At 38.7% G+C, this 14067-nt stretch overlaps 2 protein-coding genes across 2 annotated transcripts; both read right to left on the bottom strand.

Annotated features, from left to right (window-relative positions):
- On the bottom strand, positions 2074–3327 carry LOC109232642. The gene is made up of 2 exons (XM_019398397.1): positions 3028–3327; positions 2074–2931 (listed from the first exon to the last, which is right to left on the bottom strand). Exons 1-2 carry the CDS (start codon positions 3325–3327, stop codon positions 2074–2076), a joined length of 1158 nt encoding a protein of 385 aa, XP_019253942.1.
- On the bottom strand, positions 8014–10671 carry LOC109232237. The gene has a single exon (XM_019397928.1). The coding sequence runs from the start codon at positions 10211–10213 to the stop codon at positions 8345–8347; it is 1869 nt and encodes a 622-aa protein (XP_019253473.1). The 5' UTR covers positions 10214–10671; the 3' UTR covers positions 8014–8344.

Here is a 14067-nt window from a genome sequence, read left to right as displayed (position 1 = left end):
AGCCTCCACCCACTTGGAAACATAGTCGACTGCCACCAAGATGTACCTATGACCATTAGATTGTGGAAACGGTCCCATGAAATCTATTCCCCACACATCAAAGAGCTCCACTACCAGAATGTTTTGCAGCGGCATCTCGTGCCTCTTTGTGATCGTTCCGGTTCTTTGGCACCTGTCACATATTTTAACAAAGGCGTGTGCATCCCTAAATAATTTTGGCCAATAGAAACCTGATTGTAACACTTTGTGGGCGGTCCAGTCTCCCCCATGATGACCTCCATATGGTGAGGCGTGACAGCTATGAAGTATGGCACTCATTTCCACCTCAGGAACACATCTCCGCACCAACTGATCTGCACGGAGCCTGTATAAGAATGGCTCATCCCACATGTAAAGCCTCACATCATGCAGGAACCTTCGTCTATTATCTGGTGTCAACTCTGGTGGTGTCACCCCACTTGCAATAAAATTCACATAGTCTGCATACCACGAGGCTGTGCTTGAGGCAATAACCAATAACTGCTCATCAGGGAATGTTTCTTTGATTACACCCCTTTCAGCTAAATGATTCCGATTTTCTAATCTGGACAAGTGATCAGCCACTTGATTCTCTGTTCCTTTGCGATCTCGGATCTCTAAATCAAACTCTTGCAGGAGTAGGACCCACTGAATCAGTCTCGGCTTGGGGTCCTTCTTCTCAAACAGGTATCTGATAGCTGAATGATCTGTGTAGACGATGACTTTGGTCCCCACAAGATATGACCTGAACTTGTCAAACGCCTACACCACTGCAAGCAACTCTTTTTCAGTGACTGTGTAGTTCATCTAAGTTGGATTCAAAGTTTTGCTTGCATAGTAGATGGAGTAGAAGACTTTGTTTCTCCTTTTCCCCAAAACAGCTCCAATAGCCAAGTCACTCACGTCGCACATCAACTCAAATGGTTGCTCCTAATCCGGTGCAATGATGATTGGTGCAGTCACCAACCTCCCCTTAAGCTCCTCGAATGCCTTCAGACAGGCATCATCAAATTTAAAGGTGACATCCTTCTCCAGCAACCTGCACAAGGGAGAGGAAATTTTCGAGAAATCTTTAATGAAACGACGATAAAAACCTGCATGGCCCAAGAAACTGCGAATGCCTTTGACAGATATCGGTGGAGGCAATTTTTCAATCGCTTCCACCTTTGCCTTGTCCACCTACAAACCATCTTTGGACACCTTGTGCCCCAAAACTATACCTTCGCGTACCATGAAATGGCACTTTTCCCAGTTTAGCACCAAGTTAGTCTCTGCACACCTAGCAAGCACTTTATCAAGATTCATCAAGCAGTTATCAAAAGAACATCCAAACACAGAAAAATCATCCATGAATACTTCCACAAACCTCTCGACCATGTCAGTAAAAATGGCCATCATACACCTTTGAAAAGTCGCAGGTGCATTACAAAGACCAAAGGGCATTCTCTTGAACGCATACGTGCCATAAGGACACATAAAAGTGGTCTTCTCTTGGTCCTCTGGGGCTATAGAAATCTGATTATACCCAGAGTAACCATCCAAGAAGCAGTAGTACTCCTGGCCAGCCAATCTATCAAGCATTTGGTCAATAAAGGGAAGGGGAAAGTGGTCCTTACGGGTGGCATTTTTCAATTTTCTATAGTCAATGCAAATTCTCCACCCGGTGACAGTTCTTGTAGGGATTAAATCATTATTCTCATTAACTACTACAGTCATCCCCCCTTTCTTGGGTACACATTGGACGGGGCTTACCCATTTGCTGTTTGAGATAGGAAATACAATACCTGCATCAAGCCACTTAATCACTTCTTTTCTTACCACCTCTTTCATGATTGGATTGAGTCGTCGTTGTTGCTCTACACTGGGCTTGTGTCCGTCCTCCATGAGGATTTTGTGCATGCAAAAGGCTGGACTAATGCCCTTTATGTCAGACATAGTCCACCCAATTGCTCGCTTGTGCTCACGTAGCACTCTCAACAGCTTTTCTTCCTGCAATTTAGACAAGTCAGAGGAAACAATAACAGGTAAAGTGTCAGAGTCTCCCAAATAAGCATATTACAGGTGAGATGGGAGAGGTTTAAGCTCCAATTTCGGGGCTTCCTCAATTGACGGTTTTGGAGGAGGTCCCTCTGGCCTGTTCAAAGGTTCAAAGGGGTGTATCCCCTGCATGTATGCACAAGATGTATCAAGGATGTGCATCATCTCCTCGACCTCCTCATCATTCCCCAGTCTATCAAACAACATAAGTGCTGTCTCTAGAGAATCATCTAGATATACACTTGGATCACGAATTTGCTCATCAACCTCAACAACAGATATCATGGAGAGCTCATCATAGTGACGGCGAAGTAGGATTGCTTTGTAGACATTGAAAACTGCTTCCTCGTCATCTACCCTCAAGATCATCTTTCCCTCTCTCACTTTGATAATTGCGTCACCAGTAGCCAAGAGAGGTCGCCCCAATATGATTGGGACCAGTTCATCAGCCTCATAATCGAGGATAATGAAATCAGCAGGGAAGATAAATTTCCCAATTTGTTGCAACACATCTTCAATCACCCCCTCGGGGTGCACTATCGACCTATCAGCCAGCTGCAACATCACAGTAGTTGGCCTTGGAGCTCCCAAGCCCAATTTCTTGAACAAAGATAGGGGCATCAGATTAATGCTCGCCCCCAAGTCGCAAAGAGCACAACCCACATCAATATTACCAATGCGCACAGGAATCGTAAAGCTGCCAGGATCCTTAAGCTTTTGAGGGAGCTTATTTTGGAGCCTAGAAGTGCACTCCTCAGTAAGTGCAACTTTCTCAAATTCAGTTAATCTTCTCTTGTGATCCACTATATCTTTTATGTACTTAGCATACTTTGGAATTTCAGGAAGCACATCAAGAAGTGGGATATTCAATTGAACCTGGCTCAACATGGAGAGAAATTTGCTGAACATGCGATCATCATTCTTTTTCTGCAATCTCTAGGGAAAAGGTGGTGGTGGCCTTGAGGCCTCCACTGGCTCTAGAATTTCAGCAGTCTTCTTTGGCTCGTTTGTCACTTTAGGGATCAACTCCCCTTCAGGTACAGGCTTATCTTTCCTTTTCTTTGGCACTTCCTCAAGCTCCCTCCCGTTTCTCAGTGTAACTGCATTCACTTGCAGATTCTTTTCTGTATCACTGGGGAGAGCGCCTGCAGGTCTAGTGTTTTGATTCGTTGCTAACTGCCCCATCTGCCTCTTAAGATTTGTGAAGTCGGTCCTGAGCTGCTGATTGTCAATCAACAACTTCTTTAGTAAATCATTTGTGCTCTCTTCCATTTGTTGGGGTGGTCTCTGAGGCTGATTGAAACCCCCTTGGGGTCTATACTGATTCTGATTCTGCTAATTTCCACCCCATGAGAAGTTGGGATGATTCCTCCAATTTGGATTGTAAGAATTCCCGTATTGTGCATGCTGGTTCGGTGGGCCCCTGTTTTGTTGCCCCACATAATCGATGGATTCTGGATTCGTGGGGAACATATCACTCATATGACTGTCACCACACAGTTCGCAGCAAATAGTCATTTGTTGTACCTATTGCATTGGTTGTGGCTGCTGCATTGTTATCCTAGTCATCTGATTGGCCAGCTTTGCAATTTCGGCTCTCATTGCTGACACCTCATCGAGCTCAAGTAACCCAGCTGATTTTTGCTTAACTGCCTTTCGAGAGTCACCATCACCTTGCCAGTTATTATCATTAGCAGTGAAGGTATTCAGCAAGAGTTGGATTTCACTGTACGGTTTGGCCATGCAGCTACCCCCACAAGCTGAATCTAGATTCATCTTTGAAGCATCATCTAGCCCATCTACAAAAGTGTGACCCAATACCTCGTCCGTCTGGCAATGGTGAGGACAGTCTCTGAGCAACTTCTTGTACCTTTCCCATGCTTGACGAAGTGTCTCGCCAGCTCGTTGTTCGAACCCAAGAATTTGACTCCTCAACATCTTTGTTTTCTTGGTGGGGAAAAACTTGATTAAGAATTTCCTTGCCAGATCATCCCAAGTGCGGATTGAATTAGCTGGCTCCTTATTCAACCACTCCTTAGCTTCCCCGAGCAGAGAAAAGGGGAAAAGTGTCAGCCTGACATAGTCCTTGGAAACGTTCGGATAGTTGTAAGTATCCGTAATTTCCAGAAAATTCTGAATATGCCTCTGCGGGTCTTCATGAGGTAGGCCCACAAATTGCCCTGTGGACTGGATCAGCTGCACCATGTATTGTTTCAGCTCAAAGTGCCCAGTGATATCAGGCTTCACGATAGCCTGAGTCATATTAGCCAGACTGGGCCTTGCGGCTTCAATCACCGCGCGTTCCTCATTACCTGCCATCTCAATTGGCTGTGGTTGAACTACGATGTCCAACTCTCTTTCAATTCTGGTTCTGGCGTCCACCTCCCTCCTCAATCTGTGAAGTGTTCGTTCAATTTCGGGATCGAGAGGAAGGAGATTGTTTGCGCTTCTACTTCTTCGCATTCAATAGAAAATCCTGTATTAGCACAAACAAAGTGAACTGAAAGTTAAAACTCGAATAAATAAATAATAAAAGCTCAATTCAGTCAAGTAGCTAATTTCTAAGTCCCCGGCAACGGCGCCAAAAACTTGTTGCGACCAAAACACTCACGCAAGTGCACGTGATCGTCAAGTAATAGAGTAGTGAGTAGAGTATCGTTCCCACGAAGACTTATGATTAACTGTTGACTGATTCAACTCAATTACTTTATTTATCCAAGAGGTTTTTCACAAAATCGAGATGTAATTGTTTTACTACCTAACTATCAAGAAATAATCTAACTAGAGCAATTAACCAAACGAGTAGCAAGTTCACGTAACAAACAGTAGGAGAGGATATTCCAGGGTCACAGGCTAGTTAACAATCGTGTTGTGTTCTTGGCTTAAAACGACTAATTGATTTATCTGGATTGTTGATTGACAGGGTTTATATTACTCATAAGAATCTGTCGAGTTCTTACTCGCCTATTCAAGCTAACTCAATGCCTATATGTCTATGGAATTAAGATTAACAAGAACGCATTTACAATTCCTGTATTCCAACCAAGCAGGGCAATTGGGTATATGTCTATCCCAATTGCGAATCCGTTCCCCGAGGCCCGGGTTCAAGAACCTGCTCTATTTAATTCTATATGCAATCTAAAGTTCCCACTTTCGAGTTCAACTCTAGATTCGTAGATAGTATTTCACTGTTAGCTACTCAGCAAAATAATTAAAATCAGAATTAAATAAACAATCCAATATGACAAACCAACTTCGTCGAATTAAACGTCAAACAACAACTTTCATGTTTCACCCATGACCCCAGAATAATGGGTTTTAGCTACTCATACTAATGTTTAACACAATAGGGTTCAATTTCATCACAAATAGCTAAAACAAAGAGAAGAAAACAAGAACTTGATGGTCAAATCTCCTCCTTGCCTCTTGCCTCTTGATACCTTGCACTAGCCTATGAAAAACTTTTTCAATTAACCTTGGGCGAGCTTGAGTTTATATAGGTTAAGTGGGTTTCTCTCCAGATTTCCAATTTTGCCCCTAAAGAATTCTTTTCCGGACTGGGAAACGCGCGAGCTCGCGCACTACTTCGCGCATAACTTCGCGCGTTTTCTCTAACATTCTGCCTCAGCCCCCTAACACGCGCGAGCTCGCGCATGAGTTCGCGCGTCTGCTCGCGCACCTGGGCCATCATTTCTTCCATTTCTTTGTCTTGTCCTTGCGCGCACTCAGCTCCGAGGGGTTGTTCTTGCTCATAAATCATTCCAATAGCCTCTTGAAAGCATCACATAAGCTCCTCATCCTGCAATGTATACAATTCACAATTAGAGCCTATTTTTCATCAATTAACCATATTATGACATTGGAATATAATCAAACGAAAGCATAAACAATAGCTAAATCACCTAGATTTAGCCTATTATTATAGAACTAATAAGGTGTACTGTTGCTTTGCTACAGAATGCATCTATTGTTCCCTTATTCGATTGCCAAAATCCCAAGTCGTCCAAATTTTTGGGCAGACTTCTCCATGCTTCAATGCTTATGCCTACTATTAGTACTCCTTCAAGGGACTGAGCATCAAATGCTTATACCACCCTTTGAATTTGTAGCTTATAGTAGGACATGGATACAGTAAACTTCTCTGCAAAAAAAAAACACAAAGTTAGTATAAAAAATGATCATCATATCCTCCTCCCAAAAGATTTGAATATGATGATCAGCTATTAAACCCAAAGGATTGGGTTTGTCAAATGAATTGTGTATTTTTATTGTAAAATTTTCAGGTGATATCCAGTTTTGTGCCACCTGTTGAATGTGTTTTCACTTTTTAAAAAAAGTTTAACTGATACCCAATTTGGTAACTTTAGAGACGTAGATTTTTCTCTTCTTCTTCATTGCTGCTTTTTTCTTCTTTGTACTTTGGGTTTCTTCTTCTTAGTTGTAAAATGGGTTTGTTAAATTTGTTGTTGTTTTGACAATTTGATGATTGAGATAATGTTCTTTATGATATTTGAAAGTTATGTTTCAAATTTGAGCTTCATTGAGTAGATTTGGACGTTGAATCGTCTGTTGGATTGTTGAAATTTGAAGAACAAGTTTATGTTAGATTCAAAATCTAAAATTGCATTGAACAGGTTGAACTACATAACATTCGAATTTCTGAAGTTACATTTGAAAGATAAAAGAACTTTATATTTAAAATCTAAAGTTGCATTGAAAAGATTGAACTACTTAGGATTCGAATTTCTAAAGTTGCATCTGAAAAATAGAAGAATTTAGGATTTAATTTCTAACGTTACATTGAAGAGATTGAACTACTTAAGATCCGAGCGGGTATACTTTACAATTTTTGTGTGCAATGATGGCCTCAAAAGTACGTATATGTGAAATTTGGCCCTCCACGTATTCCTTCTGTTAGGTTTAGGGGCATATTTGTAGCCTGTTTGGCCAAGCTTCTCCAAGCCAGCATTTTTTCCAAAATTTAAAGTGTTTGGCCATGCTTTTAGAGGGAGAAAAAGTGCCTTCTTGAGTAGAAGCAGAAGCAGTTTTGGAGAAGCAGAAAAAAGTAGCTTCTCTACAAAAGCACTTTTTTTAAAAACACTTATGAGAAAAATATACTTAGAAGCAGTTTTTAAAAACTTGGTCAAACACTAATTGCTGCTTAGAAGTGTTTTTCAAAATAGATTAGCCAAACACAAATTGTTTTTCACCAAAAGTACTTTTGTAAAAAGCACTTAAGAAAAAACACTTTTTAAAATAAGCTGATTTTTGCAGCTTGGCCAAACAAACTATTGGTCAAGACATGATTAGTCATAATCGAAAACCCAAAGAAAGAGTATATTTAAATTATTTTCCAAAGTAAAGGAGCAAATATAGCCCTATTCCAGAAACAGTCCATGCTCAAGAGCCCACTTTGAATGGTGGTTTAGGGGATACATCATGAGAGCTTGTTTTGCCTTCTTTCTTATGGTTATGAATCTCGACTTTGGGCCATTTTCATTATACCGTATGCTGATCTTTTACAAGTATCTTTGCTAATCTTTCTGTAGAATGACAACTTTTGTCTCAAAGTTAGATCATAATTCAACATTCCGGTAAAATTGAGACATTTCATTTTGCATTACATAGAAATTGCATGCCATACCCTTACATAAAAAATAAAAAAATAAAAAACATGGACACGATGTGGATGTTACAATACATTGTTGTACTAAGTTATTTATTTGAAACCATTTAAGTAAAATTATTTGGATGTTCATTTTATAAGAGGAAGAACCCCACTTATAGGTTTTAACTAAAAATGCGAAATAACCAAGCCAATTAATTCTAAAACCAAATTCTAAAAAAGAATGGAACCAAATCGAGCTTATTTTAAGAACCAAAAGCCCAATGTAGATTGAATTAATTTGTAATTTCATAGAACCAAAAGCCAACACCAAACCTGAATACACGTATCTCTAAATGTGAATTATTTGTCCAAAAATGCATAAAGAATGAGTAAATGTAATAAATGAGGTAAAATTGTAATACTAGTAATTATTTCAATCTACAGTAGTCCAAGCAAATGGGACTACAAGAAGCTCAAAAATGAATAATACACAGACACTATTCTTCAGATATTCTCCTATACAACCTTTAGTGTTCGCACTACACCTTGTATATGACCTACAACGTGGAAGAAGCTTCAGAAAACATAATAACAGTAAAATACAGATAGATCCAAAAGCTTGAAATTCAGATTGGTAATTGCCATCCAATGCAACCCTTGACATCACAATCTGCCAAACTTCTATCTTGTACATAATGCATTGAGCAGTACATGACCAAGCATAAGATCCACAAAGTACTGGTGTCCAATCTGGCCATCCCTCCATTTCAGTTTGGCAGGAGCACGGCCATAATGCACCCCGTCATTGCATCGGTTATCATAGTGCCAAGGATAAGTCATGTCGAAATCATCAATGACGCGATCAACTAAACCATATGCCCTCAACTTATCCAGGACTACCCCATTGAAGGCCTCCATTTTATTTGGATTGAATGCCAATCTTCTAGCGTATCCGCCTGTGGTGACAGTGGTCCTATATATGACTTCTGGTGGTGTCAACCCTCTCTGCCTCATCCCAGCAAAAACCTCAGCCCAGAATGATGCAGCATAGTCGGCGCCTTTAATGAAATGCCTAAGGCTAGACCAAAAGACTCCATCGTGTAAGCCAGAATTCATGATTATAGTGTCTGGAACAATATTTCCAGAAAAGTACCCTTTCAAAAGTTCTCTATAGTCAGCATCCGCCAACGAATTCAAGCCTTGATAATTGCCTGTCTCATTAGGATGTCCATTGAAAATGTTGGTAAATCGAACTGTTTGTGATGGATTCCTCGGGTTGCTGATGTTCATATCAACTCTTCTTGGGACAGCCTTCATATCAACACCTAAAATAAAATTAAGGATGTTTCTCACTGTGTCACAGTGATTCGAATCGCCCCACCAGAAAATCCAGCGATCATTCAAACAATTCCAGGCTTCTTCACTTGGGAACATCTTGAAGGAACAATGTGTTGAATATACCCAACCATTGCTCTCCAACAACCCTAATGGACCATCACACCATGGTTTTTGGCATGGGAAATTTGGTTCTTGGCATCTGTATCGCCCGTCATTGCTAATTGGACAGCTATTATTCTTAGCATGACGAGTCCATCGACCAGACCACACATCTCTAACAAGATCTGACTTCTTGCATTGAGATATTTCAGGTAATTCAACAGAGGATTTGGAGAACTTGACTGGGATCACACGGAGAACTTTGTCATATGCAAATCTTTCAGGAGAAAACTTCAAGCCTTCATAATGTCGAAATAGTAGGATGACGGTAAGATTGTAATCCCCAGCAAAATCAGGGTGGACTTGCAGGGAAAACTGGTAAGTACCATTGCCTAAATCTTTAATGGGAGGCCTAGTCTTCCATGTTTCACCAGCAAGATCAGTTTCAAAATAATCACCACCCAAACAATGGGGTTTCCCAGAATCATCCAACGCATGGAAAACAAACTCATGAATATCCCCTGTTGACAATTCAACGTTTTTGCGACCATCCAAAGCTGGAATCTTTACATCCACAGTTCTTGATTCCCTACATGGCTCACCTCCAGGAGCCAACCAATTAGTAAGAAGATTTGATGAATAGTTTGCCTCTAATTCAGCTGAAATCCACCTATGAACCCTCGGCCTTGAAACCTCTACCAATTCTGGTTCCTTATGTGACACATTTGTCACCATTTCAAGACTGAAATCAGGGGCATTACCTTGATTCTCAGTCAAATTAATCTGTTGTGGTTCAACTTTAGGAGCCAGATTCTTTCTGGCAAAATCTTGGTTCAGATTCTGGTGAGTATTAACAGAATGGGGTCTAAGAGAAATATTGGTAAAGCTGAAATCTTTAAAGGTAGGACTAAACTTTCCTGAACTATTCACCTTCAACAGAACAAAATCTCTCTGAAAACTACCCACATTCAAACCATCAATCCCCCATACAATCAAGATTCCAAGAAAAACACCCATTGTCAATAGCTTAAACCACCATTGAACTTTGGGGTTATTTGACCTCATAACCCACCCAATATTTGCACCTTTCTCTGGCATCTGAGAAGTAAACATATTGCCAATACTGACACCAACTCACCTAAAGCCAACAGCAGAACAATACAACCCCACCAAGAATCTTGAAAACTTTCCACAAATCTCTGAAAAAGAGCAGAACCCCAACAATAGAACTGTACAAACCCAACAAGAATCTTGAAAAGCCTTACTTATTAGCTAAACAAGACGATTTTTTTTCACATTAAGTCTATGAAAAAATAACAGAAATCCAGAAATACCCAATTCTTTAAACAAGAAAAGAAGTAGGACTAGGGACTATTTTCAATAAAAGTGTAGTGAAAAAGCTAAAGAATTGTAGTAAAACTTACAGTAAAGCTTCAAGAATAGTGCAGAAGAAAGCATATAAGCTTGGAAAAAGCAGCTGAGATTTACAATGGAAGAAAAGTTTGCTTAGTGATAAGATATGGACAATGAAGAATTGAGCAGGAAGAAGAGTCCAACTATGTAACAAAAGTTTGCTTTAGTGAAAATATAATAGAAGAGCTATTAATTGTAATAATACATTTGATATTTACAATTGTCTACAATGCCCTTGAAGTTGTATGAAATTACAATATACTAATGTGTAGTCACCGACATACATGGGAATGGAATATTGGGCTAGGAACATGGGACTTTGTACCAGCGCCCTTACCGGGGCATTTTTGTCTTCTTGAAATTATTAACGCCGGTGGTTCCACGATAAGCTGCCACGTGGTGCACTATTCTGCTTTGATGTATTTTTTTAATGTTAAATACCACAGTAATTATGTCTTAGTCGCATTTATTTATTCTGTTGAAGGCTTGTATAATGGTTACCCTAATCAGTCTTCGTCCGTTCGAGTCCGAATTAATAGCATTTACTAAATTTAGTTGAGTTAATTATATTAACAGTTCGTTATAAATTGGTTAAGTTTGCTTTATTTGTCAATTTTGCCGCGTCCCTTTTTCCCCTGAATATAAACAAACTTGCAAATTGAGTATTTGATTGCTTTAATAAATTTAGTTACTTCCTCCGTATTAATTTATTTAATAGCGTTTAATTAAGTACGAAGTTTAGGACAGAAAGAATTTTTTTTGTTAATTGTGATATTAAACAAATCATATGACATTGTCAAATAAAAAAATTAAAATTAATTTATTTTTTACTTAAAAATATTATATTTCATTTAAGATAAACTTAAAAAATATAACGCATAAAGTGAATCAGAGCGAAGTATTAGTTTCCTCCTTATTCAATTTATCTTTGTAAGTTTTCGGTTCTATCTATTCTAATTATTTCTACGCTATTGTAATGATTAAACTAAGTAGTAAAACTGAAAATATTGACTTGAAATTAATTAAAACTACCTACATGTTAGGTTCGCAGTAAGGTTATTTTTTATGTTCCAACTTTAACCTTGCATTTTAATTATTCGCAATATAAAGGCATTTTGATCATTCGAGGACATTATAGGGAAGATAAACTTCGTATTACTAATACTGGTTTTTTTTTTTATATTGAATAATAGAACTGCTGCTCCATTAATAACAAAATATTAGTACTGAGTTTTATTATTATTATTATTATTATTTTTTGGTTCTTCACCGAGTGTTTGAGCATATTGAGATCGAATTAAATTCGAATTCGCGTCGAAGAATCTTACATTGGGATAAAACGTTATTTAATAAAGATGACTCTACCAAAAATTTGAATCTAAATTTTTTATCTGAAGATGGATAAGTACTTGTTATTCTGCCACAACTCTTATTGATAGTATTTAATTTATTACTCACTTGAGTACCAAACATCAAATTAAATAGACTCTGTAAGTGCTGGTGCCCCATTTTGAGAACTTGTGCGTCTTCGCTCTTAGAACAAAGGTCAAACATGAAATTATGTGTCCTTTCAAACGAAGACGGATAAACAATTAAAGTTTATGAGTTTTTACAAGTTGATATTATAACTGTAATAATTATAGTTAAATATTTATAATTGTTTAATAACTAAGTTTTACGGATGGAAGTGATATCTCACCAACTTGGTTTGCTGATAGCACTAAATGCAAATGTCAAAAATAGTTGCAGCTGTCAACAAAACAAGAATTTATATCAGTTGCATCCCCAAAAATTCACAAACCACTCGCTATTCTATTGATTTATCTTTTGGTGTCATCTTATCGACTTTTCTCTTGTCAGTGCCTTTAACGTCTACTTCCAACCAGCTCTCTTCTTTCACTGCTTCACAATTAAATATGGCAGTATTCGCTCCAAAAAGCAATGATGAATTTGTAAAATAATCAGCGTTAAAACATTTAATTTTTGTGTCACTTTCCAGTATAGAGTAGAATTGCATAAAAAACGACATAAATAAGGGACACAAGAAAGCATTTTTGAATACGATTAAAAAGAACAATCTCAAATAGACCTAAGAGATTCAAAATTCAATTGCTAAATAAAAAGTGACGACTATTATGAATTATGATTAACTAAGAAGAATTAGACTCTTATAAAGATTGCTTCTTTTCTAGCCATATTTACAACAACAATAACAACAAAAAACTCAATGTAATCCAACAATTGAGTTGAAGAGAGTGTGTATGCAGACCTTACTCCTACCTTGTGAAAGCAGAGAAGTTGTTCCCCACAGACCCTCGGCTCAAGGACAATATAGTCACAAACAGAGTTAATATAAATGGAATACGATATTAAAAAAGCCATGAAAAAGGGGAAGTAATAACGGCCCGCAAGGGTTGGCTGAGTTGGTTGGGTAAGTGGTTTCCCACATGAGTGACCAAGATCGATTCCCCTCACCAGCAGCATGCTCAGTCAAAGTTCGTTGCATGGGCGTGCCTAGTGCGGTTTACTTCTCCCGTGTGCTTTGCGAGCTATTGCATAGTGAGCAAGTTATATTTACCCACAAAATGGTACAGTTGAATTTATACGTGGTTTATAGACAAGTGAATCAATTTGATCCTAAAATGATAAATATATTAGACAAAAATGTAAGACTTAGCCTTGAAAATGAGATAAAATAGCAGATATCTAGGTCCCGGGAGCAGAGCTTCCGGGGGCAATAAGAACAATGTAATAGACAAGAAAGTAAAAGGTTATTGAGCTTTTGATAGAATTTAGTGTCGCTTGTCAGAAAATTCGTGTCCTTTACCATGATGGTAGAGCTCACTATTTATTGTTGCACCTAGGGAACAAGGTTCTAGGATCAAACCTCTCTTAAATGACAATTATGAGGGCCATTGAAGAATGTGTAACGGTAGGCAGTGAATGACATATTATGTGTAACGGACCGTATACTTAATGATATAGAATAATCTTCATGAAATGCTATTGGATGGCAGGCATTTATTCTGCCTTTATGAATATCATTCTCCCCGATAACAAGCGAGATTATTGCCTTCGGGACCGCCTGTCTTCTGTCTTCGGCTCCACGTGTCGCTTTCTCATGCGATCATTAAATATGTTCATATTTTACCCTATACAGATAGTCCCCCTACTTTCCGGTGGCATAACATTGTGTCACCGGGAAGTTGGTAAAGATACCTTTTCTGGCGGAAAATTCTCTGACACCCTCTGAAAAGTTTTTGACGGTTGATTAGGCACATATCTCTCCGCATTTAAAGCCCCGAACACGCGTCATCCCACGATTCAGCACCACTTTTGCCTGTTATCGAGGTAATTATGACCACGATTTTAGCTGTTCATTCCTTTATTTATACACATCAAACTCCTTCATTTACACTTCATTATTTTCCAAACTCCCTTTAACTCTCTTTACTCAACTCGTGTTTATCTTCAACTTTCTTCTTCAGAGAAAACCTTTTCCTCCCTTCTGATAAAAATGGTTTCTTCTTCCAAAAACCCTAGTTCCTCAAAGC

This window comes from Nicotiana attenuata, chromosome 9, assembly GCF_001879085.1.
Source record: "Nicotiana attenuata strain UT chromosome 9, NIATTr2, whole genome shotgun sequence".
NCBI classification, from domain to species: domain Eukaryota; kingdom Viridiplantae; phylum Streptophyta; class Magnoliopsida; order Solanales; family Solanaceae; genus Nicotiana; species Nicotiana attenuata.
This window is presented reverse-complemented; position numbering and strand designations above follow the sequence as displayed.

Coding starts and splice junctions, on each gene's coding strand:
- LOC109232642 (XM_019398397.1), bottom strand. CDS start 3,327: ATGGAAGAGAGCACAAATGATTTACTAAAGAAGTTGTTGATTGACAAT. Junction 2,932..3,027: donor CTGCTGAAATTCTAGAGCCA/GTGGAGGCCTCA, acceptor ATGTTGAGCCAG/GTTCAATTGAATATCCCACT.
- LOC109232237 (XM_019397928.1), bottom strand. CDS start 10,213: ATGTTTACTTCTCAGATGCCAGAGAAAGGTGCAAATATTGGGTGGGTT.